The 23,586-nt window shown below is 55.4% G+C and overlaps 1 protein-coding gene across 1 annotated transcript; it reads right to left on the reverse strand.

Annotated features, from left to right (window-relative positions):
* Positions 1 to 5,320: 5,320 nt before the first annotated feature.
* Positions 5,321 to 22,001, reverse strand: LOC122221366. The gene is made up of 5 exons (XM_042940650.1): positions 21,813 to 22,001; positions 20,791 to 20,857; positions 8,906 to 8,984; positions 7,119 to 7,223; positions 5,321 to 5,855 (listed from the first exon to the last, which is right to left on the reverse strand). The coding sequence occupies exons 1-5, from the start codon at positions 21,999 to 22,001 to the stop codon at positions 5,669 to 5,671; spliced, it is 627 nt and encodes a 208-aa protein (XP_042796584.1). The 3' UTR covers positions 5,321 to 5,668.
* Positions 22,002 to 23,586: the final 1,585 nt, after the last annotated feature.

Here is a 23,586-nt window from a genome sequence, read left to right on the forward strand (position 1 = left end):
TTTGACAGTTACCACCCTGTTTCAGTAGGTGTGAACTCCCAGAGGCAGGGGCATTGAGCGTTGGCCTCCACCATGTAGCACAGGGGCATCGGGGGCAGACACACAGTCTCCCCTCATCTCCCTTCCTTCTCTGTGCCCCTGACTCTGCCATTCAGCCACCCTGGTCCTTCCTCTGCCCCCGTGGACTGCCAAGTACTGTCCTGCCACAGGATCTTTGCACACGCTGTTCCCTCAGCTTAGCTGGTCTTCCCTCCTCCTGCGTTTGCCTGGTTAACTTCTCAGCCCAGTCAGCACATCCCTTGGGGAAGTGGGCCCTCCCTGACTCATCAGCCCCAGGACAGATTCTCATTATTCTCCAAAGCTCTCCTTGTTTCCTCTGTCACAGTGGTCATTTCATACTTTTTCATGTGAATGTCTGTCCCCCTCTGCACACTGTCAGCACCACTGCCTTACAAGTATGGAGCCGGGGGACTGACGTTCATCGGGCACCTGCTACTGTGTACCAAACGCTGAACCACCCTGAAAAATAGGCATGATCCTCCTTTGGCAGTCAACTGAGGCCCAGAGAGGAGAGGAGCCTTGCTCAAAGCCACAGGGCTTTGAGAGTGGTAAGGGCCAGAGTCAGGCTCTTCTGACGTGGGCACCAGCTGCATACCTACTGGTTAGTGGAAGGGTTAACCTTACTGTGGGGAACAGACGGCATGGACCTTGCACGGGAATCCACAGACATCAGGCTCTTGTGCCAATGTGTCTGCAGAGTCTCCGCCCGCCCGAGAAAGGAGGCTGCCAGTCTGCAGCCTCAGGCCAGCCCCTCACTGCTCAGCCCGACAGGGAGGGGCCCTGAGCTCTGAGGCGGCCGGGAGGGAGCTTCCTGGGCCCTGGGCTCCGTGCGGGTTCCGTGCCTCTCCCCGTGATTGCTACAGCTGGCCCCACGTTCGCCAACTGCACGTTGGGAAATCGCCCCGGGTCCTGGTTCACAGAACTGCCGGGAAAACGACAGCTCCGGGTCCACATGAAAGGCATTCTTGGAAAACCTCCCCACCCTCCCTCCTTCCCCTGCCGGAGCTCTTTGTGCTGTGCAGGGTTCGTGGGGAGGAGGGGGCCGGGGTTCTCTGCTTTATTTGTCCAATGTGTGCAGAATCAACTCTGAAGAAGAATTTCCCTTCTCCCCACCTCCTCGGGAATTAAGATGGTCAGAGCAGTGGAAGCAGCAGACAAAGGGCCTGCGAGCTCCCCTCCATATTTCCAGACCCCCTAGCAAAAGAGAGGGGGAGGGGAAGGCGGTCGCATCCCCACACACTGCTTCCCCCCCCTTGCCTCCCACACTTCCCACCGGCACAACTCAGCAAGATGCACATACAGCAGTGAGCCTGGCCTCGCGGAAGAGGAATAAACCCGCGCAAGACCGAGGACTCCACCTGCACAGAACACACATGGTCCTCAAGCATTTGCTGCCTCGCAGAGTTTTGTCTGCCCTCGACCACTGCAGGGGAGCTGGGACCGAACACACCACACTTCGGGGGTTAGATTCCCACACCTTCACCCTGGACAGCAGCGGTCCACGAAGCTTCCTGGGATGATGTTCTGGACCCATGTTCCCTCTGCCACAGACCCTGGCCACACGTGGCTGCTGAGCCCTGGAAATGTGGCCAGTGCGACTGAGGAACGGAATTTTTTATTTCATTTAATGTATTTAAAAATGTTAAGTTTACTTAATTATTTTGAGAGAGACCGAGCGAGAGCAGGGGAGGGGCAGAGAGGGAGACACAGAATCCGAAGCAGGCTCCAGGCTCCGAGCTGTCAGCGCAGAGCCCGATGTGCGGCTCGAACTCACTGAGAGATCAGGACAGGAGCCCAAATCGAGAGTCAGACGCTTAACTTGGCTGAGCCATCCTGGTGCCCCTAATTTAATTTAAATACCCACCAGTAGCTAGTGGCTGTCGTGTTGGACAGGGCAGTTCTGCAGTTACTCGAGGTGTGGTCCCGGGACCACAAATCAGCATTCCCCCCGCCCCCAGAACCCCAGACCTATTGAATTAGAAGTGCAGTTTAACAAGGTCCCAGGTGATTGCTATGCAGATTTTAACCTTTGAGAAGTGATCTCTGGAGTACAGCCAAGAACAAAGGAGGGAGGGAAGGGAGGGAAGGGAGGCAAGGAGCCAGCTGGTGGGGGGGGGGGGGTTGTGGGAAACAGCTCTCCTGAGCCCTCCAACCTCACGGAGGAGGTCTGTCGGGCTTGCAGGTACTTACTGTGGACCCAATTCCAGCTGCTTTGGCTGCGGGACTGGCTTCCAGCCTGCAGACTGGAAGCAGCTGGATGCAGATGAGAGCGTCTGATGGCACTTATTCAATCAGCACGAAGTGCCACGTGAAGTAAAAACGTGGCTGCCAGGACCACTTTGGAAGGTGAGGTCCAGAGCCTGTCTCCAAGGCCGCGCTGGAGTCTCCTTGTGGGAATTCTGCAAGCCAGGGCAGCGTTCCAGAATTCCGATTTTAAGGACGCGTCGGTGTCTGCTATAATGAAACACATGCTACAGACCGATGAAATTTAACGTTCGAGCTGAACGATAGAAGGTTTTATTTATGGGCAAATTTTACGTCTCCCTGCAGAGATGAGTTAGCACACAAGCCCTTCCCACTCCTGCAGGTCTGACATCGCAGGGGACGAATGGGGACGAGGGAGGTGTTCGTCTCTCAGCCTGTGGCAGGCTAGCAGAGAAGGGAGTTAAACAGGACCAGCTCCTGAGGTTGACTGATGGGGAGGGCAGCATTCGAGAATTTTTTTTGAAACTGTCAAGAGACCACGGGCAGGTCTGGCTGTGCTGGGGAGGGTGCCCAGTGCTCACAAACGTACCCTTCACTTCCATTAATTCAGGAGCCCGTCGGCAAACAACGGTTGAGCTCTGTGTGCTGGGCATTGTTCTAGGTGCTGGGGATTGAAAAGTACAAACCAAATCGGAGGGCTTGCCCTCAAGGAGCCTGGGTCCCAGCGGGGCTTAAAACTGCACACTAGGAACTTCCAGAGTGAGCAGAGAGGTGTGGCAGTGGTCAGAGAGGGCTTCCTGGAGGAGTGAGATGAGTGAGTGAGGAGGCAGGTCCTGAAGGCCCCAGGAAGGAATTCCAAGGAGAAGCAGGGGGCTGGCGTGGTGGGGTGGTGGGGTTTTATTCCAAGCGAAGCAGGAAACCAGTGAACGCTCGTGTCTCCTGAAGAGGGGTCTTTTCCAAGGCTCACTCTGGCCGCCACGCGGAGGAAGGACAGCAGCTTTGGGGAGGAGGCTGTGGTCTCCCAGAGGCCGGACGATGGAGGCAGGGAGGGGGTCAGAGGGGAGGTAAGAGAGGGAGCGGACACGAATGCGCGGGCAGAAGCAGAGCTCTGTTGTTGGAGCCACCGGTGACCCGTGAAGGAGGAGGGTCAGGGACGGGCAGGCTGAAGGAGATTTAGCAGTATTTCTGTAATCGGTATTTCTGCAAGTTGGAGATGCCGCTTCAGTAGGCAAGACGAACGTCATTTAGGAAGGTGGGTAGGGTCCGGAGCTCTCGGACTGGAGTTCTGCAAAGGTGGTCATCAGCACATCGGCACACGGAGGGTGTTTGGGGGCTGCAGGGATAAGACTGACGACGGCGGTGGCACAGCCACTGCTGAGTCTTTGAGAAAGCTGGCCTTCGGCCCCACGGAGGCCACAGTTTGGGCATCTGGTTACGGCACCGATTCAGAACGCTGCAGCTGGTCCAGGACGGAGTGGGCGGTAAAACACAAGAGCGGGGACATCAAATCTAGATGAGCTCTGGGGACGTTTTGCTGGGAGAGGGGAGACAAATGGCTTGATGTGGCGTCGAGGAGAGCAGCCCGGCCGAGATGGGAAATGGTAGTGCAGGATGAGAGCGGACAGTTGCGGGACGGCGGGACGGGAGCCAGGAGGCGGCTCATCTCGGGGGCAGGAGCGCCTGTGGGAGAAGACGCTGGGGGGGGTCGGGAGGAAGGAACGTGTGACAGACGTCCAGGGAGCTGCAGATGTCCTAGGGCCGCAGGGAAACGTTTACTTGGTGACACTGAGGGCCCGCTGGACATGTGGGGTCACAAGACTGAAGTGTGATTACTGGGGGAGAGGGCGGCTCTGGGAGAAAGGGAGGTGGTCGCTTCTCTCTCTTGGGCCCGCCTGCACGTGGGGGTCTGCCCCGATTCTTCTTCAGCAGAGAGAGCGCGTGACCCGTGCTCCTTTGGCTCCTGGGTGCTGGTGGTGGTGAGGGTTGGGAGGACGGAGACGTGTGGGTGGGACAGAGCTGCAACTACCAGGCATTTAGAGCAGCGCCTGGTAGCAAAGGCCTGGCTGGTTCTCAGAGGAGCTGCTGGTGATGGGGTGATGGGACGGATGTGGATTTGGGGTGCTGGCTTCAGACGTTGGCACTGGTTGGCAGTGAGAGCAGGTGGGTGTTGGGCGTTGGCACCGGGCTGTTGAAGGGCCAGGGGTTGCTAGGGGTGCGCAGAGCGTGAGTGGCCCTGAGGGACAAGAGGGCTCGCACTGTGAGGAACCACCCAGACTGGGTGATTAGAGGGGCACAGTGAAGCCGGGCTTCACCGCAGAGACACGACAGACCAGTGCTTGCCCGGGCTAGCGGTGGGACTGGGGATTAGGAGCAACCTCGCCCTTTGGGGTCACAGAAGTGTCCCCAAAGGCGATGGTTCTATAACTCACTATATTAAAAACCACTGAATTGTATTCCTGAAGTGGACAAATCTTATGATATGGAAATTATGCCTCAATAAAATTGCGGGGAAAATGAAAGAATGACCTAGCGTCAGGCCCGGCACATAGCAAATCCTCAATAAATAATTGGTAAGTGAATAGTCTCCTTGCCAACCAGGCGGGCCCTGAAACACCAGGCACGGTTTGTACCATGAGCATGCACCACCCTCCAACGGGAAGAACACAGGCTTCCGAAGTGGTGTCCTGCCTCAGTCCTCTGTCCTTGTCATTCCCAGTATCTTTCCTAAACCTGATGTTTCCACTTTACCAGTCGGCTGCCAACGCCACACAGCCAGCTCCTCTGCGGCCCGCTGGTCCCCCGGCCTGGGGTCCTGTGCCCCCATCACCTGCCAGGGGCCCCGACCGCCCTGTGGTCCAGCCAGCATCCTGGGGGCACCCCGCCCCCCCCCCCCACTGCATCCACCCACCCCCAGGTCCTGACCTCCTCTTCCTCCCCCCCCCCCACCACCCTCCTTGGTCTGTGGCTCCCCGTCTCCGCCCTTCCCCTAACCCTGCCTCCACCCCCTCCACGCTGCAGCCAGAGTGACCATCCCAAAATGTAACACTGGTCACCTGACACTCCTTCAATGTCTCTGAGCCTCACAGTTTCCAGGATAAAGTCCAAATTCGCAGCACAGGCCCTTGAAGGTTCTCCGCCCATCTCTGTTCACTGCTCTCTGGATCCCCCCGCACGCAGCCTGGACACCTCCAGCCCCTTGGGTCTGCTGTTCCTTCTGCCTGGACCGCCCTCAGGCTTCCCCTGGAAAACCACCCCTTCTTCAGGGCTCAGCCCACCTGGGTGAGGCATGATTCCTCGGGGCTCCCTCAGCAGGGTGTACCTACCCCACCCCCCATCTCCCGGGCGGGGGCCCTGCCTGTGCAGCCCCAGCACCCAGCACTGGGCCTGGCACAGAGCTGAACTCCTACTTGTTGGCAACCTGCCTGGGGTGTCCACAGCTGGGCCTGCCCAGAGGCTCGATTGAGAGAGGACATGTGGCCTTCGAGGGGGCCCTGACCGGGCCCTTGTGGGCACAGACCATATCCTCTTGTTCTGTGCTGTCTCCTTGCCCAGCGCAGGGCCTGGTGTGGTAGGGGCTCAGTAAGTACTTGCTGAGGGGCCAGAGAAGTGCAGGTGTGAAAAAATGAACCCAGAGGCAGAAGAGGCCCAGGGATAGCAGGGCCCAACCCAGGCCACCCACATGTGCCCCAGCAACTCACAAAGGAAGAGGCTGACCCCAAGGAGAAACTGCAGACTCTTACCCACAAAGACTATTAACCAGGTGTCCCCGCTGGGTCCCAAAACCCACAAAGACTAGTAACCAGGTGTCCCCGCTGGGTCCCAAAACCCACAAAGACTGTTAACCAGGTGTCCCCGCTGGGTCCCAAAACCCACAAAGACTGTTAACCAGGTGTCCCCGCTGGGTCCCAAAACCCACAAAGACTAGTAACCAGGTGTCCCCGCTGGGTCCCAAAACCCACAAAGACTGTTAACCAGGTGTCCCCGCTGGGTCCCAAAACCCACAAAGACTAGTAACCAGGTGTCCCCGCTGGGTCCCAAAACCCACAAAGACTGTTAACCAGGTGTCCCCGCTGGGTCCCAAAACCCACAAAGACTAGTAACCAGGTGTCCCCACTGGATCCCAAAACCCACAAAGACTAGTAACCAGGTGTCCCCGCTGGGTCTCCATCCAAAACCCACAAAGGCAAAGGCCTCCAGGAGCAGGTGGGCTTGTCACTAACGCCACCCCAGCCTGAGCACGCGCGGTGTGGCAGCTGGGCGCTGTGGGTTCTCCTGCACCCAGCCAGGCAGTCCTATGCCAGCCCTGGAAGGAGGCGTGGTTGTCACCTCATCTTACAGCCGATGAGATGGGACCAGAGCTCCTGGAGGGACGGGGTGGCGAACCCTGATCCACCCTGACCCCAGCACTGGTACTCTGAACCACATGCCCTGCACCAGGATGGCTTGGAAAGGAGTGCCTGGTGGGGGTGGGGGGCTGAGCTGTGTGTCCCACGTTGGGGAGAAGGCCCCCTCTAGGCCCCGGCCTGGCCTCTGGCTCCGGGGGTGGAGCTGAAGAAGGGGCCTCCCCTGCTGACGCCTTCTCCAGCCCTGCCTCTGCTGGTCTCCAAACTGCGGTGGATTTCAAGGGGGTTGAGTCTGAAGGACGCCCATTTGGTGCAGAAGACGTGGGCTCCGAGGCATCGGCCCCTGCGGAGAGCTTACCGCTATCTACCCCAACCCCCACGTCCCAGTAACTACACTGGGTGACTGTCCTCCATGTCGGGTGTCAGAGAGACCAGGGTTTTTGTGCTGAAAATAGCAGGATATTCAGGACCCACGGAGTCAGGAGAAAGACTTCAAGCCTGGAAGCGTACCACAGGGCAAGTGTGGACATCCCTCTGCCACGCAGCCAGGCCACGGCCGCTTCACTGGCAGACAGTCTGCCCTCTGGGCTGCAGCTGCACTCACCGTGTAGTAAGCTGTTAGAAAGAAAAAATACCCATCTGCTGTTTTTGAAAAGTCATCTCTGTGGATAATAGGAATGAGATGGTCGCAGTCATGTCCCCATTATGGTCTAAGAGCTATGAGAGCCCATTACAGAACAGAAGGCTCATTTCCCACCCTCCGGCTGAACGTGGCCTGTTTGCAAGGGCAGGCAGGGACACCGTGCACACTATAAAAAGGCACGCTTTCCGCAGCCCTGTGCCAAGCGGAATGGCTCGACGGAGGCTGGACACTGGCGAGTGGGGTCGGGAGGCCAGATCCCTTTGAACACTGACAACATGCGCATCCGTACACCGTGGCCCTGCTTTCCCAGAAGCATCTGTATCCTCCCGTCTGTGTGAATTCACTTCACGAGAGGCCAGTGTTCACCTGCTCTCACTCAGGCCCCACAACAACCCTGTGAGACGGGCCACAGCGCACTGTTGTCCTGTTGTGGAAGTGAGAACACTGAGGGGGCGCCTGAAGGGCTCAGTCAGTTGAGCCTCCGACTTCGGCTCAGGTCATGATCTCATAGTTCGTGGGTTTGGACCCCATGTCAGGCTCTGTGCTGACAGCTGGGAGCCTGGAGCCTGCTTCGGATTCTGTGTCTGCCTCTCTCTCTGCCCCTCCCCCGCTCACACTCTGTCTGTGTCTCTCTCAAAAGTAAATAAAGGGTAAAAAAAATTTTTTTAAAGTGAGAACACCGAGGCTGAAAGATGTGAATGATTTCCTAGTGTCACTGCCTAGTAGGTGATGGGGCTGGAGGGAGACATGTCCTTCTCATGACACTCCTCAGAGCAAGGTGGCCCTGGGGGGATGGGCATGCGCTTCAGCCAGCAAGGGCACCTGCAGCCACCCTCAGGACTCTGCCTCTTCTGTCCCTTGTGAAGACACTCAGCAAATACTCCCACCCCCTAATTACACAGCTTCTGAGTTACAGCTCAGGGCAGATAGGCCACGATCAGGATCAAGTACTTAGAGGAGTGAAGGAGTTAGCACACCCTGAATGGATTCTGCCCTTAATTTACAGCCAGTGCCTTTGCTGTGGGCCTAGACTGAGGGCCGTCCCCCCAGGGCGGGAAATAGCCGGCCTTTCATGGAGCATCAGAGCCAGAAGTACAGGAGGCTCAACCCCCAGCAGGAGGAACAGGCATTCCCTCTGGATGATCTGGAAAACAATACGGTGCCTCACTTGGGTGTAACTGGGAAACATGGGCTCCGTCTGTGCTGCTCAGCGGTGCCCTAGGCTCCACTTGCTCCCCAGAGGCCCCTGGACATCCCGCCCACTCCTTGTTTGTAAACCTGCCCTCAGGCCGGCAGCAGAACCCACCTGGAGATTTACGGAAAGACACATGCTAGACCAAGGGACCCACAAGGCCAAGGGACCCACAAGGCCAAGGGACCCACTGGATCAAGGGATCCACAAGGCCAAGGGACCCACTGGCTTCCTGGAGGTCACTGACAGGAGCAGGGATTCGCAGACAGAATTTTGGGGGGGGGGGGTGTGGACTTAGATCACAACAAACAAGGACGCCTTTATCTCCCTGAACCTCTAGACGAATTGAGCATTTCCCTTCATTATGAACGCAGCCAACAAGCCAGCCGCACTAGCAGCCCTGGGTTCTGTCCCCACAGAAATCACTGAGGGTTCGTATCATGCTACAGTTGCTGTAGGTACCTTAAGATACGGCTTCTGCTCTTTGCGGCTTCACCACGATGGTAGCTGTCAGACGCGCTGCCGGACCTCAGCTGATGGGCTAATAAAGAGATACCACATTGCAATTAAAAAAATAATGCCGATAACCGTATTTCAAAATAATGATTTCATCCATAACCCATATATTTCACATATTTACGAACATTCTGAGAAGGTGTCTATAGCACCAAGAAAGTAACAACGTGAAGATCTCAGACACCCACAGTAACCTTCACAGCGGGCGGAAGTGACAGGTCATGCCCCCCGGGCGGGCGCAGAGGGCTTTGTAGTTTTGAACTTCAGGTTCCGGGGGGCCTCGTCACAGGGTAGCCTGCTCTACGATGGAGTGCAGGGAAGTGCCTTTGGGATCAGTACTCGTGGAAGAGCCAGGAGGGAATCAGGGTTGGGCAGAGGGCGAAGACTGAGCTCCGCGGAGGCCTCCCTGACCCCATGTGCCATTCTGAGCTGTCCCGAGTTGGCACAGGGGGGCCAGGTCCCCTTGGCGTAATGGGGTCCACCCCATGTGGGCTGGTTAGTGGGTGCAATCAGCCCAGGAAAGGGACATGACCTTGGGCAGGGCTGCTCTCTCCAGCAGAGCTATTTCCCATATTGGGCCAACGGCGGCGCACCGCACCTCCCAGCAGCTGGGGGAGAGTCACTTGTCCCTGCCGTGGCTCAGGGTGGTGGCTCACAGTCACCACAGCTCCCACCCTGGGCCTACTGCAGCTGAATCCCTGGATGGAGTCCAGGGTCCGTCATCTTTAAAGCTCTCCCAATGATTCTGATGCTCTGCCAGGCGTGGAAGCCGTGATCCCAGGTGGTAGGAGGGGGAGGGTCTCCAAGATCATGGAATCCAAGGGACTTTGGTCGAGGCTATCCAGGCTGTCGGTGGCAGAGCCGCCCGTGGCACTTCTCCATGTACTGATTTCACGTGACAAGTATTCGAGACACTTACACACCAGGGGCTCACAAATCTCTCAGCGCAGGGCCTGCTCGGGCTGGCACGTCGCCTGGGGGGGGGCTGTGCGTCCACACGGTTTTTCTGCGGGGCAAGCTAAGCTGGCATCTGTCAAAATCCCAAATGTGCCCACTCAGCACTTCTACTCCTAGATATGTGTCCTGAGGAGAGACCTCCGCACGGATGACATGACTTGTGCCCAAGGATGTTCACCCAGAAGTTATTTTTAATAGCAACACCTAGAAAAAGTCTCCACGTTCATCATGGGGACTGCTCAAACAAAAGGAACCCTATGTGGCCATTAAAAAACACAGGGAGCTCTGTCTATGTTGATACAAAAAAGTAACAACAACCCCACAAGGTGCATCAGTAAGCACAGGAGGAAGATGCAGAACCATGTTTAAAAGTCACAATTTGGGTGGAAAAAAAGGGAAATACTTAGGTGAATCTGTGAGAGTTCGCAGTTAACCGGGAGCTTTAAGAAAGGGGGAATCGGTCTGATTAGAAAAACAGATTCCATTCAAGGTTTTTCGGGCTGAGAGAATTTAATTCAGGAAACTGGGTTGGGCAAGTGGTACCAGAGTTGAGGAGGCAAGCCGGGGGTGAGGGGCAGCCCCGGCACGGGCCACAGAGGAAGCCGCTGTACCCTAAACGGAGGACAAAGCAGAACGAGGCTGCTGGCAGAGCTGAGGGGCTGCAGAGCCGTCCCCCATCCCTGGAGGACACACAGCTGCGGCTGGAGAGGCCACCCAACGCGGAGAGAAGGGGAAGTGAGGGCTTTTCCCCCCTACCCCAGACCTCCCGCTGTGCCTTGCCTCCGCTGAGCCCGAGCCCAAGCCCAAGCGGCTGCCCCAGGACCCTGGGAAACGGGGGCCTGTAAGGATCGGCCTCTTGGGGTATGGAGAAGAGCAGGAGGGGGCACGGAGTGCAGCTGGGAGGCAGCACGACCGACCTTGTGGCATGACAAGTGTCTTCAGGAAATGCAAAGAACCTCCCCGGGGCCACATAAGAGGTGCTAACAGGGCTTGCTTCCAGGAGTCAGGGATCTGGAGGGAGACCTAGTTTATGTTAGGGACCCCTTGGGGCTTTTAAATTTTGCACCATGAGCACATACGGCCTATTTGAAGCAAGATGCTTGCCTGACATTCACAGTGGGTCCACTGGAAAGGGCAAGGCTGTTGTATTTTCTCACTGGAAAATATCCCGCCCGCTAAATCTCCCCCCACACTTCCCGTAACGGCCCCCGGGGGACAGCGCAGCAGTTCTTGTGGCCTCTTCCGCCAGTGTCCTCCTCAAACCGCCCCTCTCCCCGCCGGGCTGGGTGAGGGCAGAGCGGGGAGCACGAGCTGGAGGGGACGCATCCTGCCCCACCATCTCACAGCCCGTTTCACAGAGACCTGCTCGCAGCCCAGAGCCTCGGGTGGCCCGCAGACACGCTCTGTATTCACCACTCCGCATGGGGGGCAGTGGAAGGTCCACCTGAAACCCTTGTTTACCGGATGGGCTCTGGGAGCGCCACAGAGTCAGGCTCACCCAGGTCTCTCACTGGGGGACAGGAGCAGCGGGGCCACCGGCCCAGGGGTCTCTGCCCATCCACACTGCCCACCCCCCCCCCGCCCCGCAGGGGACCCCAAATGGACTGCAGCACCCCTTACTGAAACCCCGTCCACCGCAGCTTAGTTGGCTACAAGGCAGGACCGCGAATATCTCATCAGTTGCAATGAGGGTAAGTGTCGACAACTGTAAAACAGCTTCTGGCTCAAATACGAGTCCCCTCTTCCTCGTCTTCAAGTGTCCCCGTCCTGAAACCTCACCGGCCACTCAAGGCTCCAATGAGGGCGCCCACGTGTCTGGCCAGGGCCGGCCTGGGACGTGGGCTCCGCGGGGCCAGCCCTTCTGTCTCGAGATCGGGGTGGAGACCTGCCTGGCCAGCTCCCTCCGAACTCAAGGCAGGTGCGCAGTGGGGTGAACCGTCCGCTACCACGTTCACGGGACTCCTTTCCGGCTAAATTCCAAGTGCGCGTCCGGAGAGAAGAAACTGACAAGCTCCCTGGGCCTGAGCCTGCAGCTCCTTCGAGGCGGGGCTCTCCAGTCTGTCGGCAGATGAGCTGTTGGCACAGCCTCTGCTCAGCAGTCCAGTCACTGGGTGCCCTGCAGGATCACGACAACCAGATCCACGACCGAATGGTGCCCCTCATGCCTTTGTTTCTAAGGGGAGTCCAGGAGATGACCCAGGCAGGGCTCCTGGCCCCAGATCTCTCCTCACCACATGCCGGAGGCCACTCCACCCCCGTGGGGCTGATGCCGCCCACGGTCGTGCAGACGGGAGCCTGCGGCTGGCACTTACCTCGCTGGCTTCAGGTTATCCTGCCGTGGGCCTCACCGTGACCCCCAGTACAGAGTGTCACCTCTAGGTGCCGGTAGGGTCCCGTAGCGCTCCCCTGCCTGCGTGTGTCCTGCTGCCTGGGTCGGCGGGGCCTGCACAGAGCTTCCCCAAGCCACCCTGTCTCCCTCTCCCTCTGCTAGTGCTTCCTAAGTGCAGCCCCCGGGCATGGAGACGGACACACGTGCCTACCTCCTATCCCCTGGTCCCTGACCTCCCTGGGACTTCGCGGTCCAGCAGAAGAGACAGGCACGTAATGAAACAATTGCAGCTGATGTGGTCAAGGCTCTGCCAGAGCAACGCGTGAGGAACTCCGGGGAGGGAAGAAAAACCGAGGAAAACACACTGAAGTTTTCCTGGACGAGTCAAGGCTCAAGTTCCAGTCACCTCTTGCTCCAGAGCAGCCTCCGTGTGCTTGCAGATTCTGTGGCTTAGGAATCCGGACCGGGCGCCGTGGGGCTGTGCCCACCCTGCTCTGTGATGTCTGGGCAAGATGAGGCTGTGTGAAGAGTGGGCCCGGCTGCAAGTGTCAACCACAGGGCCCCGTGTGGGCTCCTCAGCATGGTCTCAGGCTTCGGACATGGCGTCTCTGGGACTCCAGAACAAGTGCCCCGAGTGAGCACGGTGGTTGCCGCATGGCCTTTACGGACTTAGCCTCAGGAGACACAGCATCACCTCGCACACTTAGGAGTGGTCAAAGTCAGTGTCAGAAGACCAACCCGACCAAGGCATGAGGACATACGCACGCCTCCTGACGGGAGGAGGCTGGCAGTTTGCACCCGCGGTTTCACACTGCCCCAGGTGTCCTTCAAGCTGAATTTCGAAGGCAGACTAGAGGTCTGTCAGATGACAAAGCGGGGAAGGTGTCCCAGGCGGAGGGATGGGCACATACAAAGGCCCCGGGGCATGAGAGTGGACTGCCTTACACGAAACGAGAGCATCAGATTTCCCAGGAGCTCACCAAACACCGTCTTCCTGCTGACTCACTAGGCAGCTGTCTGCCCCTGGTCCTCCCCAGACACCGGGGCCCTGCTGCGCCCCAAGCTCAGACACCAGCCCCTCAGCTGAGGGTCAGCCCCATCGTGGGTGGAGAAACCAGCCCACGTCCCAGCTGCCTGCCCCCCTCCCCTGGCTCTGGGGCGGCAGTGAGTGCACAGGGAGTCGCCACCTGGGCAGGGCTGTGAGTGGAGCCCCATCCGGTCCCCACCCCTATGTTCTCATCCCCGGCTCTCAACGTAGAAAGCCTCGAGGCCCCCAGCCAGAGCTTTCTTGGTTTGGGTTTTCAAAGCACTAAAGGCTCTGGGTCCACTGGCTTGAATCCCAGCAATTCTTTCCATAATGGTTAGTTCTTCTGATTGTAGGCATAAAAACTCAAACTAGATTAAACAAAAAAGAGAAATTACTGGTTCTTGTAACTGGAATGTTCCAGGAGCTAGTTTAAAGAGTATCAAACAATACCAGAATTCTCTCTTTCTCTCAGTTTCTCAGCTGTGTATTTTTCTGTGTTGGCTTCATTCTCAGACAGCGTCTCCCCAAAAGTAACACCCGACGGCTCGAAAGCTCCAGGCTTAACTAACACGCAGAGCCGGCAAACCAAAAAAGTCAAAAGAGGGCATCTCTTTCCTGAAGGCTTGGACTGCAGCCCCAAAGAGGGTTCTAATTGGCCTAACTTAGATCACATGCCCTTCCCAGAACCAGTCACCCCGCCCATGAAGATGCGGTATTCTGACTGACTTTGACGGGATCAAATGCTGACCCCAGGTCGGGGTTAAGAGTTAGCCTCACTGCAGCCACACAGAATCACTTCATTTAAAAAAAAGGGGGGGGGGGATTCCACAACCAGAAGGGGAAAAGAAAACGTGAGAGGAAGACAAAATTTAGCTGTCATGGCCCAGTTGCACACTTCGCACACTGCACAGTCAGGGGACGGGATGCCTTCTGTGTCTGCCCAGAAGGGGCCCCTCTATCTAATTCAAGTGGAGGCGGCCGTGTGGACTACTGCTGGGGTGCCACCAAGTCTACCACACTTCCCTTGACCTGGCGCTCCAGTACTGCGTGAACCCTCCTTACCCTTTATCTCCTAGTTCAAACGCCTACTTCTCCGTGAACTGGCGGCCATACGTCAGAAGTTATTCGTGTGCCCACAGGTTCACGGCTTCTGCCTCAGACACGGCCACACAGCTGTCCCGATGTGATTCCTCGTCTGTGTCATCCGGCCCGAGACGGACTCCACCAGAGCAGCAGGTCTGGCCAAGCTGCCCTTCCAGGCTGGCGGAGGACGTGCAGGGGAGAGCACAACAGTGCGACGATCCCAGAGGAATGTGAGCCCTCCGTTTTGGTCACGGGAGGCTGTCGGCCGGATCCCCTGGATCTTCTGTCCGCGTCCCTTTGCCCAGCCGCTGGAGACACTGCCCAGAGGAAGGGGCCTTGAACGGCGCCTCCAGAGGGCCACTACCCGAGGCCAAAGCTCTTTCCCCAGGAGACCTCTGGGGACGAGGAGGTGGCTGGGCTCCATCTGGGCTGCAGCTCCTGATTAAAACCAGATCCCGGAGCTGGGGGCCTTTGGAGAAACTGGATACCTATCATCGTAGGCAAAGGAAATCCACCACGAGAGGGAGGGAGGGAGGCTGGCTCGCGTCCCGGCACGGCTGAGCCGGGCGGTAAGGCTGCGCTTTCCTGCACGAAGGCCCCCGGGACTCCTTGCTGTGTGGGGCGATGACAGCCCCGAGACACAGGCGCCCCCGTGGAGCCTGAGGAACGTTTCCACTTTTCCTTCTCCCCACCGCCCTGCTCTTGGCTTGCCTTCAGCTGATAGACCTGGGTTCAGTCCCACTAACCAACTTTTATTCAGTTAGGGCAAAGTTATTTAATCTGAGCCTCAGTTTGGCCGTCTGTAAAATGGGGGTGAAAACAGTACCTTCCTGGCTGCCTGCTGTAGGATTAAAAGGGATGCTATGAAAAGCGCTTAGCACAGGACCTGGAACACAGAGAGCCCTCAGTAAACGTCAGTTATGCTATGCCTTCTTCCTCCCTCCTTTCCCCCCTTTTCCCATCGATACCATTAAACCACAAACGCAATCCTCGATGACCATAGTAAGGAAAATATTTCACGTCCCTGATGGCAGACGCAGTGGAAAACGCACTGGCTCCGGGGCCAGACAGCCTGAGGTTGTAAATGGTCGCCATTTATCAGCTGGGCGACTTAACCACTCTGAGCCTGAGTGTCTTCATGCAAACGGGGACACCGGTAATGCCTGTCCTGCCCCAGGACTGCTGTGTGTGTCACACGGGGCACCTGTGTGAAGGGGGCGCTGGAAACGGGGAGTCGAAACAGTGCTGTCATTGTTCGTGCTTCCAATACTATGCCTTCTGTCTTGCTGTCTCCTTTTCTTGTTTGGTCCTTCTCTTCCTATTTCCAAGGTCACAAGTCAAATGAACTTGGGGGGGCGGGGGTCAAGTCTTGGAGCTGCAAGAGAACTCCAGGACATTGGTTCAGTCGTTCTATCTGAAATCACTTAGAAAACAAAAAATTCATAAAAATTCAGATTCACGGGTTCCAACCCACACGTACAGGGTCCGACTCTCTCACTTTTTAAATGAAAAATGTGTTTAAAATTTCAAAAGTGATACATGCCCATTCTAAATGAATTCCAATGATACAGAAATAATGAGTAAAAAAGGCCAGTCCTCCGAGGTAACTGCTATTAACGGTTTGGTGTGTCTCATCTAGGGTTTTGTTTTTCCTGGAAAGGGCTAAGCATATAGTTTTTATTTTTTCCCATAAAGCTAGATCATCACTCATTTTCTTCTTAAACTTAACATAGCTTGGACATCTTTCCACACCAGCACACATATGACTACCTCATTCTGTTTAACAGCTGGAGAGAATTCCATGATTGGGCTTATCGTGGTCGACTTAACCATTTCCTTATGGGTGGACACCGCGGGCTCTCGGTGGCGGATCCCACGCGGCCAGTCCAGCCTCTGTCCTCTGTATGGCACAGAGGGGCAGTCGGAGGCCCAAGGAGGGATGTGGACCGGCCAGGATCACGCAGCAGGTCAGGGAGCCGGGTTTACAGCTCTGGTCCCTGATGTGCTCTTGGCATTGAATCACACCACTGGTTTATTTTTTTTAAAAATGGTCACAGGGAACTTAGTATTTTTCTGAACCTACTCCTGATGCTAGGGAAGAGAAAAAAAACAACAACCAATGTTAACATTATTCCATGTATCTTTGAGAATTGAATTTTTGCTCGAACTTTCTCAGAGTTTTCATTTTTCATTATATTCCTTGCAAGAGTTCGTGAGTCAATAAATATTTCCCAGACATTGTTTCTGAAGCTAATTTTTTTTTATGCTGGCATCCCGAAATCCCCCTTCCGCTGAGTGTGACTGTTCTGAGACCGAGCCAAAGTCCACTTCAGGAACGCCCCAAGTCCCTGCCCTTCATTCACCGTAAGTGAGGAGTTTCCTCTCTTGTGGAACAAATGGAATTAAAAAGTTGTGACTGTCATCTATTTTTTCATTATGTAAATTTCTCCAAGTCCTGTCGGTATCTTTTCCAGAAAGATAAATTACCCAGCTGGCAGAGATAGAACACATAATGTTCGCAGAATTCTTGTGCGAATTTGCTCTTTGCCCAGAAATTGTGCTCAATATTCCCAGCAAGAAATGGAACAGTAAGCCCACCGCCCATGAGGGAGAGAGTTTGATTGGAAGCGACCACTGTCGGTCAAGTCACACCCTCTGACGCAACTGCCCTCAGAGCTCGGTGCTGAGCCGCCTGCACATGTGTCCAAGTCTCCTGCCTCCACCCCATCCCGTCACAGAGGGGCTGCTCAGAAACCGCTCAGATTTCTGAGTAAGAAGGAAAGGAGCTGGCCGGCCAGTGTTGTAACATCTGAATGTTGTTTAGCATCGTCCTGGGCAAAAGACAAAGGGAACAGAGGACTATGGAGTGGCTCTTTTGTTGGTGAGCTGCCTCTTGGGTCCTAAAACTCTGGCTTCTGTCTTAGAATCAAAAGTAGACCCCTCTCCTGGTCCCTCGATTGTGCCTCCTAAAAGCAGGGCTCCTAGGACAAATGGCTGGTACCAGGTCCGAAGCAGGAAACGTACCAGATGAACTCGGGGCATCTTGTCACTCAAGTGGCAAGGAAGTCATCAAAGACAACTACGGTCCTACCAGAAGGCTGAAGAGTGAATTCGAAGAGGCTCCCACTGGCCAATACGGACCACCTCTCACACCCACTAGGATAATAACTGTAGTGAAGTGAATTGTGTCAGGTAGGTTTCAACCTACAAATTCATAGTGATATCCAAAGAAAAAGATTAAAAATAAAACCCAAAACACATTGGTCACCTGTGAAGAATGCCAGGAGAACCAACTTATTACTTTGAAAACCAGTCGATACAGGAAAGAATCAAACATCTATTGTGCTTTTCTTATTAAACTACACTTCAGGATTACCACACAGTAGATGAGGGTGAGTAACTTCTTATGGAAGTATTCTAGCTCATAAATGAAGAAATGATAGAATATCCCCATGTTTTAACCTCTAGCAAGCACATGGATCTACTCTCCAGCGGCTGCTGACATCATAGAAAGAGAGGAGCTGGACATACGGTCCTCCAAGGAAATATAGCACACCAGCCCTGCTATACTCTTGCCGGAAAAATCCAACCTGAATCTGACTGGACTCCTAGACCTAACTATCAATTTACAAAAATACAGTGAACAACACTGTGGAAATGTAATCATCAAGATCCGACTACAAGCAACTCTATGGGACAACCAGTCTCTCTAAAAATATACATAAAAAACAAAATGAGGGAGAGGGGGACTTATACACCAAAAGAGACTTAAAAGGAAAATCAACTGATCACAAAATATGGTTATTTCCAATCTTGATTTGAATAATCAGGCAAAGGAAGTTATGAGACAATCAGGAAGATTTGAATATTGACAGGATATTTGATGACATTAGGAATTATTTTTAATCTTTAAGGTGTGATCATTGTAATTTTTAAAAAAATTTTTTAACGTTTATTTATTTTTGAGACAGAGAGAGACAGAGCATGAATGGGGGAGGGTCAGAGAGAGAGAGAGAAAGACACAGAATCTGAAGAGGCTCCAGGCTCTGAGCTATCAGCACAGAGCCAGACGCAGGGCTCGAACTCACGGACCGCAAGATCACGACCCGAGCGGAAGTTGGATGCTTAACCGACTGAACCACCCAGGCACCCCTCGTTATAGTTATTTTTAAGGTAATTATCAACATCTAGAGACATACGCTGAAACATTTCTGGGTGAAATCATAAAATGTCTAGGATTTGCTTCAAAATAACTCAAGAGAGGAAAGAGTGAAACAAGATTGGCCTTGAAGGTTGTTGAAGCTGAGTGGTGGGTGCATAGGGAATCATTCTATGATTCTCTCTACTGTTACATATGCTCGAAGTTTTCTAGGAGTTAAAAGAAATGATAATAATAATAAAAAGACAGGGCAGTGCAGGGGGGACACCACGGATCTTGATAAGCACCCGAAACGACCCTGGGTGATTCAATTCCTGGGTTCCCTCTCTCCACACCTGAGATGCTTAAACGCAGAGGGGCTCTGATGGATGGGGAGAAGCACAGCTGTCTGTCCAATTTAAGAGTCTGCAGTCAAAGGGGATTCCAAACGCACTCTGGGCTGCATGTTATGAACTCTTTGCGGACTTCACGAAGACTCATTTTCACCAAGGACATACTGCATTTCCTTCACCCTGGGGCACGGTGTTTCCTCGACAGTAGGGAGGGCAGACATAGGTGCAAGGGATGTTTTTGACAGAACTGAGGGCTTTGCTGTCTACGCGGTTACGGTAACAGTGCCACGGAGGCAGGAAAATCCCTGGAGAGCAATCGTACAGGGCTGATGTCTCTGAAAGGTGTGGTGGGCTAGGTTGGCAGTGTGAAGGCTGCATTTCCAGGCTTGTTTCCCCACATTTTCTCCGATCACATCCTTGTTTACTCCCACACGCTGGCGATTATGGTGATAAGAGGCTGAAGTAAGAGGGGACTGAGAAAGATGTCACAAAATGAAGTGCATCTTGCATAAAATGTTTCAACGTTACTTTTTCCTTTGAGCAGGATGGCACATTGTGCCGGTGTTCCGTCGCACTGGTCGTCATCATGAAGACAAGGTTTCCTAGAAATCTGCAAGCAAGACAGGCCTCTGTCCTTCTTTCCATGACTCGGTTTATTAGTTAGGAACACTTTTACTTTCAAGAATGGAAGCCACTGCATAACTGGCTTAAACAAAGAAGGGCTTTTTTTCTTTCTTTCTTTTTAAATTTTTTTTTTTAATGTTTATTTATTTTTGAGACAGGGAGAGGCAGAGCATGAGCAGGGAAGGGGCAGAGAGAGGGAGACACAGAATGTGAAGCAGGCTCCAGGCTCTGAGCTGTCAGCACAGAGCCGGACGCGGGGCTCGAACTCACGAACTGTGAGATCATGACCTGAGCTGAAGTCGGACGCTCAACCGACTGAGCCACCCAGGCGCCCCTTTCTTTCTTTTTAATCACAGCAATACCTCCACAGAGAGGTAGGGACTGTATCATCCCAACGACTTTGGGTTGGCATCTCCGAGATTCTCTTGGCCGTTTCCTCATGGGTACAAGATGGCTGCATCAGCTCCAGGCATTGAGATCTCACACCAGGCTCAGAGGCAGTAAGCAGCAGGTAGCTTCTGGGGCTCTCCTCTCTTATCAGGAAGAAAACATTTTTCCCAGAAAATCTCACTGGCCGAAATACTGTGGCATGGTCAACTCTAGTTACAGAGCAGCTTGGAAAAACAAGCCTGGACTTTCTGGGGCCTCTCCTGGGGGAGGCGGGCAAGGGAGAGGGGCTAGGAAGAGACCCGGCAGGCAACATTTTCACTTTTCTTTTAAATGGGGCTTGGAATCCCTGCCCGACTGCCTTGGAGACCGAATACTAACGGCGCGCCGTGCCCACCTGAAGGGCTAGCCTTGTTGTCAAAGACGTGCTCCCCCACGTCTGCCTTGCCTTGAGGACATCCGTTCAGGGAGGCCTGGATGTTGCAGAAAATTCCGACTTCCCATCAGTCAGATAATCAGCACGTGTTTACAGAGCACCCCCATCGCCAAGCGCTGCAGGAACGGAGAGATGGTTCAGCAGCCGTCCTGGCCTCGGGGACCACACATGCGGGCAGAACAGGACAGAGACCCCGGCAATGTGCAGTGACGGCACAGGACCACCGCAGGAGCCCTGTGAGCACCAGGCGGGCCATAACGGCGAGGCCGGCGCGGGGCCGGGACAGCGAGGTGAGGCCCCGAGGGCGGCCATCGCGGACACTAAAACCGGAACGGTGCGAGAGGCCCAGGCGCGGGAGGGGGTTGGGACCCTGGCGGCTGCAGGGCTAGGCTCACTGGTGTAGGTAAAGCCCTCGGCCCCCCGCGAACCTCCACTGACCTAACCTTCACCCCAACCAGCCCAGGCAGGCTTCCCGTCCGCCCCAGGGGAGAACCTACCCAAAGTCGGGCCAACTTCGGCCCACTTGCCGCTGCCTTCCGGCCTCCCCGACAGACTCGGCCCCGCCTGGCGCGGTCACATGACGCGGCCTGGCCAATCGCCCCGCCCCGCCTCCAGCGGTGATTGGTCCACGCGGTCATGTGACCGGAACCGCTAGCAGAAAGCCAAAAGGGAGCTGGCTTCGCGGTGGGCCCCGCCTGCTCGGCGTCTTCGAAGTCTGGGCAGAGCACGTTCCTTTCTGCTGAGACTGGCTGCAGGGGGGTTTCTGGCACTTGCGAACTGAAGGTGTGCCCAGGAGGCGGCCCTTGTGTTTTCTATTTTACCGGGTGAGGCCAAATCGGGGAAGGCCTTGAATGCCGGGCAGCTGTTTGACCCGGGGATTGCCGAGCAGCGGAGTGTCACGTGCAGTGTTTTTTTTTTAGTGAGATGAGTCCGCTGACAGTGATCTTTGTGTGGGTTTTCATCCTACACGTGTGTAAACTCTGTATCCTACACAAGGTGTGCACACGCTTAAGACTGCAGCAACAATTCCCGGATTGCGTTCCCTGGAACACCAGTGTCCCCTCAGGGTGTGCCAAGAGGGAATGAGAAACGCTGTGCCTTTTTTTCCCGGAAAATGAGAAAGGAACAGGACTTAGGAGAAAGAGGCTACAGCGATGTTCTGAGTGAACCACTGGTGCTGTGACCGCACGTCGTCACCCGGACGGACGTGCCCTCGTGCCTGTGGGCTGACGTGGGGGGTTACAGCTGGTAGCCTCCGTCACTGTACCTGTGCTTCACCTCCCGAAAAGACAAATCAGAAGGAAACACACGTGCCCTATGGGACGTGTCCTAAAGAACAGGACGGAAATGGATGCTCCCGTCAACCAGGACGCGGGACGGGCACCGAACGGCGGGGGCAGTGTCCCTCATGCAGCAAATCCAGGTCTGGAGAAGCCGGTGCTGCAGCAGGAGCCAGGAAGTGTGTGTACCAGGGTGTCAGGCCTTGCTCAGGCGGCCCGTAGGGAGGAGCACTCAGTACCCGCCGGTGGAGTCCAGACGGGCCAGCCCTTGTCCGTGCCGCCAGCTTGGTCCCCTCGCTTCCCTCGAGTCTAGCACCCTCGCACGCGGGTTGGCCCTCCACGTGGCCTTCCTCTCCACTGCTTACCAATTCCGGCACCCTCCCCACCCTCACAGGCCCCACTCCAGACCTCTTTCCACAAGAAGCCATCGGGCAACGTCTCTAGTGCTTGCTCTCTGCCACAGGACACTGTGTTGTGCAGGGTACTGAGTGTGCGCTTGGCTGTCTCTAGCGAGTGCTTAAGCCCCAAAGAGCAAAATGGAAGGAGTGTCCTGGCGTCTGTATCCACTGTCGAGGGGGCACTGGGGCTGTTTTCATGAAGGGCTTTGAGAAGTTCTGGGGACATGCAGAGGTGGCTTCGGGTCCCAGGAGTGTGTACGGCCCAGTGTCAGTCTTTCTCCTCCGACCCCAGCCCAGCCCTTGCTCTGATACTTCAGGGCCTGGGAAGCAGGGCTGTTAATGGAGCCACTGGTGCTTTCGTGGAGGGCAGCACGACAGAGGAAGTCCACAGAGGGCCAACGGGCAGGCTGCGGATGTGAGCTCTATCGAGCCCTCCCGACACAGTTCCGTGTCAGCAGCAGAGTATTAGGGAGGGGCTAAGCTCCCCTGTTGCAAAGTGGGGCCCTGGACTTCGGAGGTGTGAGGTTTTAGGTAAATTTGTCCTCATTTACACTCAGGGAGTGGCCCCTGGGCCTCAGGGTCCGCCCCATGAGAACGTGAGCTCTTTGGGGGTCACCTTCTGGCCTCGTCCATACCTGTGCCCTGTTGGTCAGCTAACTCTAGCCTGGCCCCACCAAGACCCACATACCTAGGACAGCAAGGAGAGATGCCCAAGAAGCCAGGAAAACAAAGTAACTGAGGGCAGGGACGACGATGGCAGGGTCCGCGGAGTGGTGGACTGTACAAGTTCCACTTAAAAGGGGGGGGAAGTTGTCAGCTGTGACCCTGCGGGAATGTTGGTTCCGGAATGTCAGGCTTTCCCAAATTTCTCTTCAGGAAATAGAAATCCAGAGTTTTATGTGAAATCTGATTTTACAATGTAAGAGTTGGCAACTGTGGAGTGCTGTCCACCTACATATCCTGACTCTGTCCTGGGAGGGGGGACAGCCCCTCAGCACCCCTAGGCTCCACTTGTGTTTGGCCAGTGGGTAGCATAGGCAGATCAGAGACTGAAAGCTGGGAGGTCAGGATACTTAACCCCCTAGCTCCGAGCCAAGCTGAACCCTCCACCCTCCATCCCCCACCCCCATACATGGGGGCCATGGTTGGGCAGTGACTACATTCTTCTGTGCACTGCCACAGCTCCCACATGGTGGTCTCCCTTCCAGGCTATAGCTCTTCTGGTCTGGGACCCCTCTGTCCCAGGCGCAAGGGAGTAATGGCTCCCCCAGTTCCAATCTCAGTGCTGCCCTGTCCTTTGTCGATTCCCTTCATCCTGTCCTTGTAGATGCCTGTGTAAACAGTCCCTTTATTCTGAGCTCCCCTCAATTAACCTTTTGAATGTGCTCCCCCTTTCCTGCTGGGAACCACCAGTATACAGACTAATCCAATTAGAAAACAATGCCATGAGGTCCCAGCACACCTGGACCTGTAGTCCGGACCCAGGTGGAGGGGGCCCAGCTTCCACCCCTGCCGTATGCACCCGGCACGGGACTAGGTGGCAGGCCGAGGCTGCAACCACGACACAGAACACGTAGTGCTAAGACAGCAGGTACACGGTAACCCCGTGCTGAAA

The sequence above is a fragment of the Panthera leo genome, chromosome B3 (assembly GCF_018350215.1).
Source record: "Panthera leo isolate Ple1 chromosome B3, P.leo_Ple1_pat1.1, whole genome shotgun sequence".
In the NCBI taxonomy this organism is placed as follows: Eukaryota; Metazoa; Chordata; class Mammalia; order Carnivora; family Felidae; genus Panthera; species Panthera leo.

Excerpts from the sequence above, each read along its gene's own strand:
- LOC122221366 (XM_042940650.1), bottom strand. The coding sequence starts at position 22,001 with ATGGCTTCTTGTGGAAAGAGGTCTGGAGTGGGGCCTGTGAGGGTGGGG. Across the intron at positions 20,858-21,812 it reads CGTCTGGACTCCACCGGCGG|GCGGGGCCGAGTCTGTCGGG; the intron begins GTACTGAGTGCT and ends TGACCGCGCCAG. Across the intron at positions 5,856-7,118 it reads ATGTCCACACTTGCCCTGTG|CAAGTACTTACTGAGCCCCT; the intron begins GTACGCTTCCAG and ends CTGGCCCCTCAG.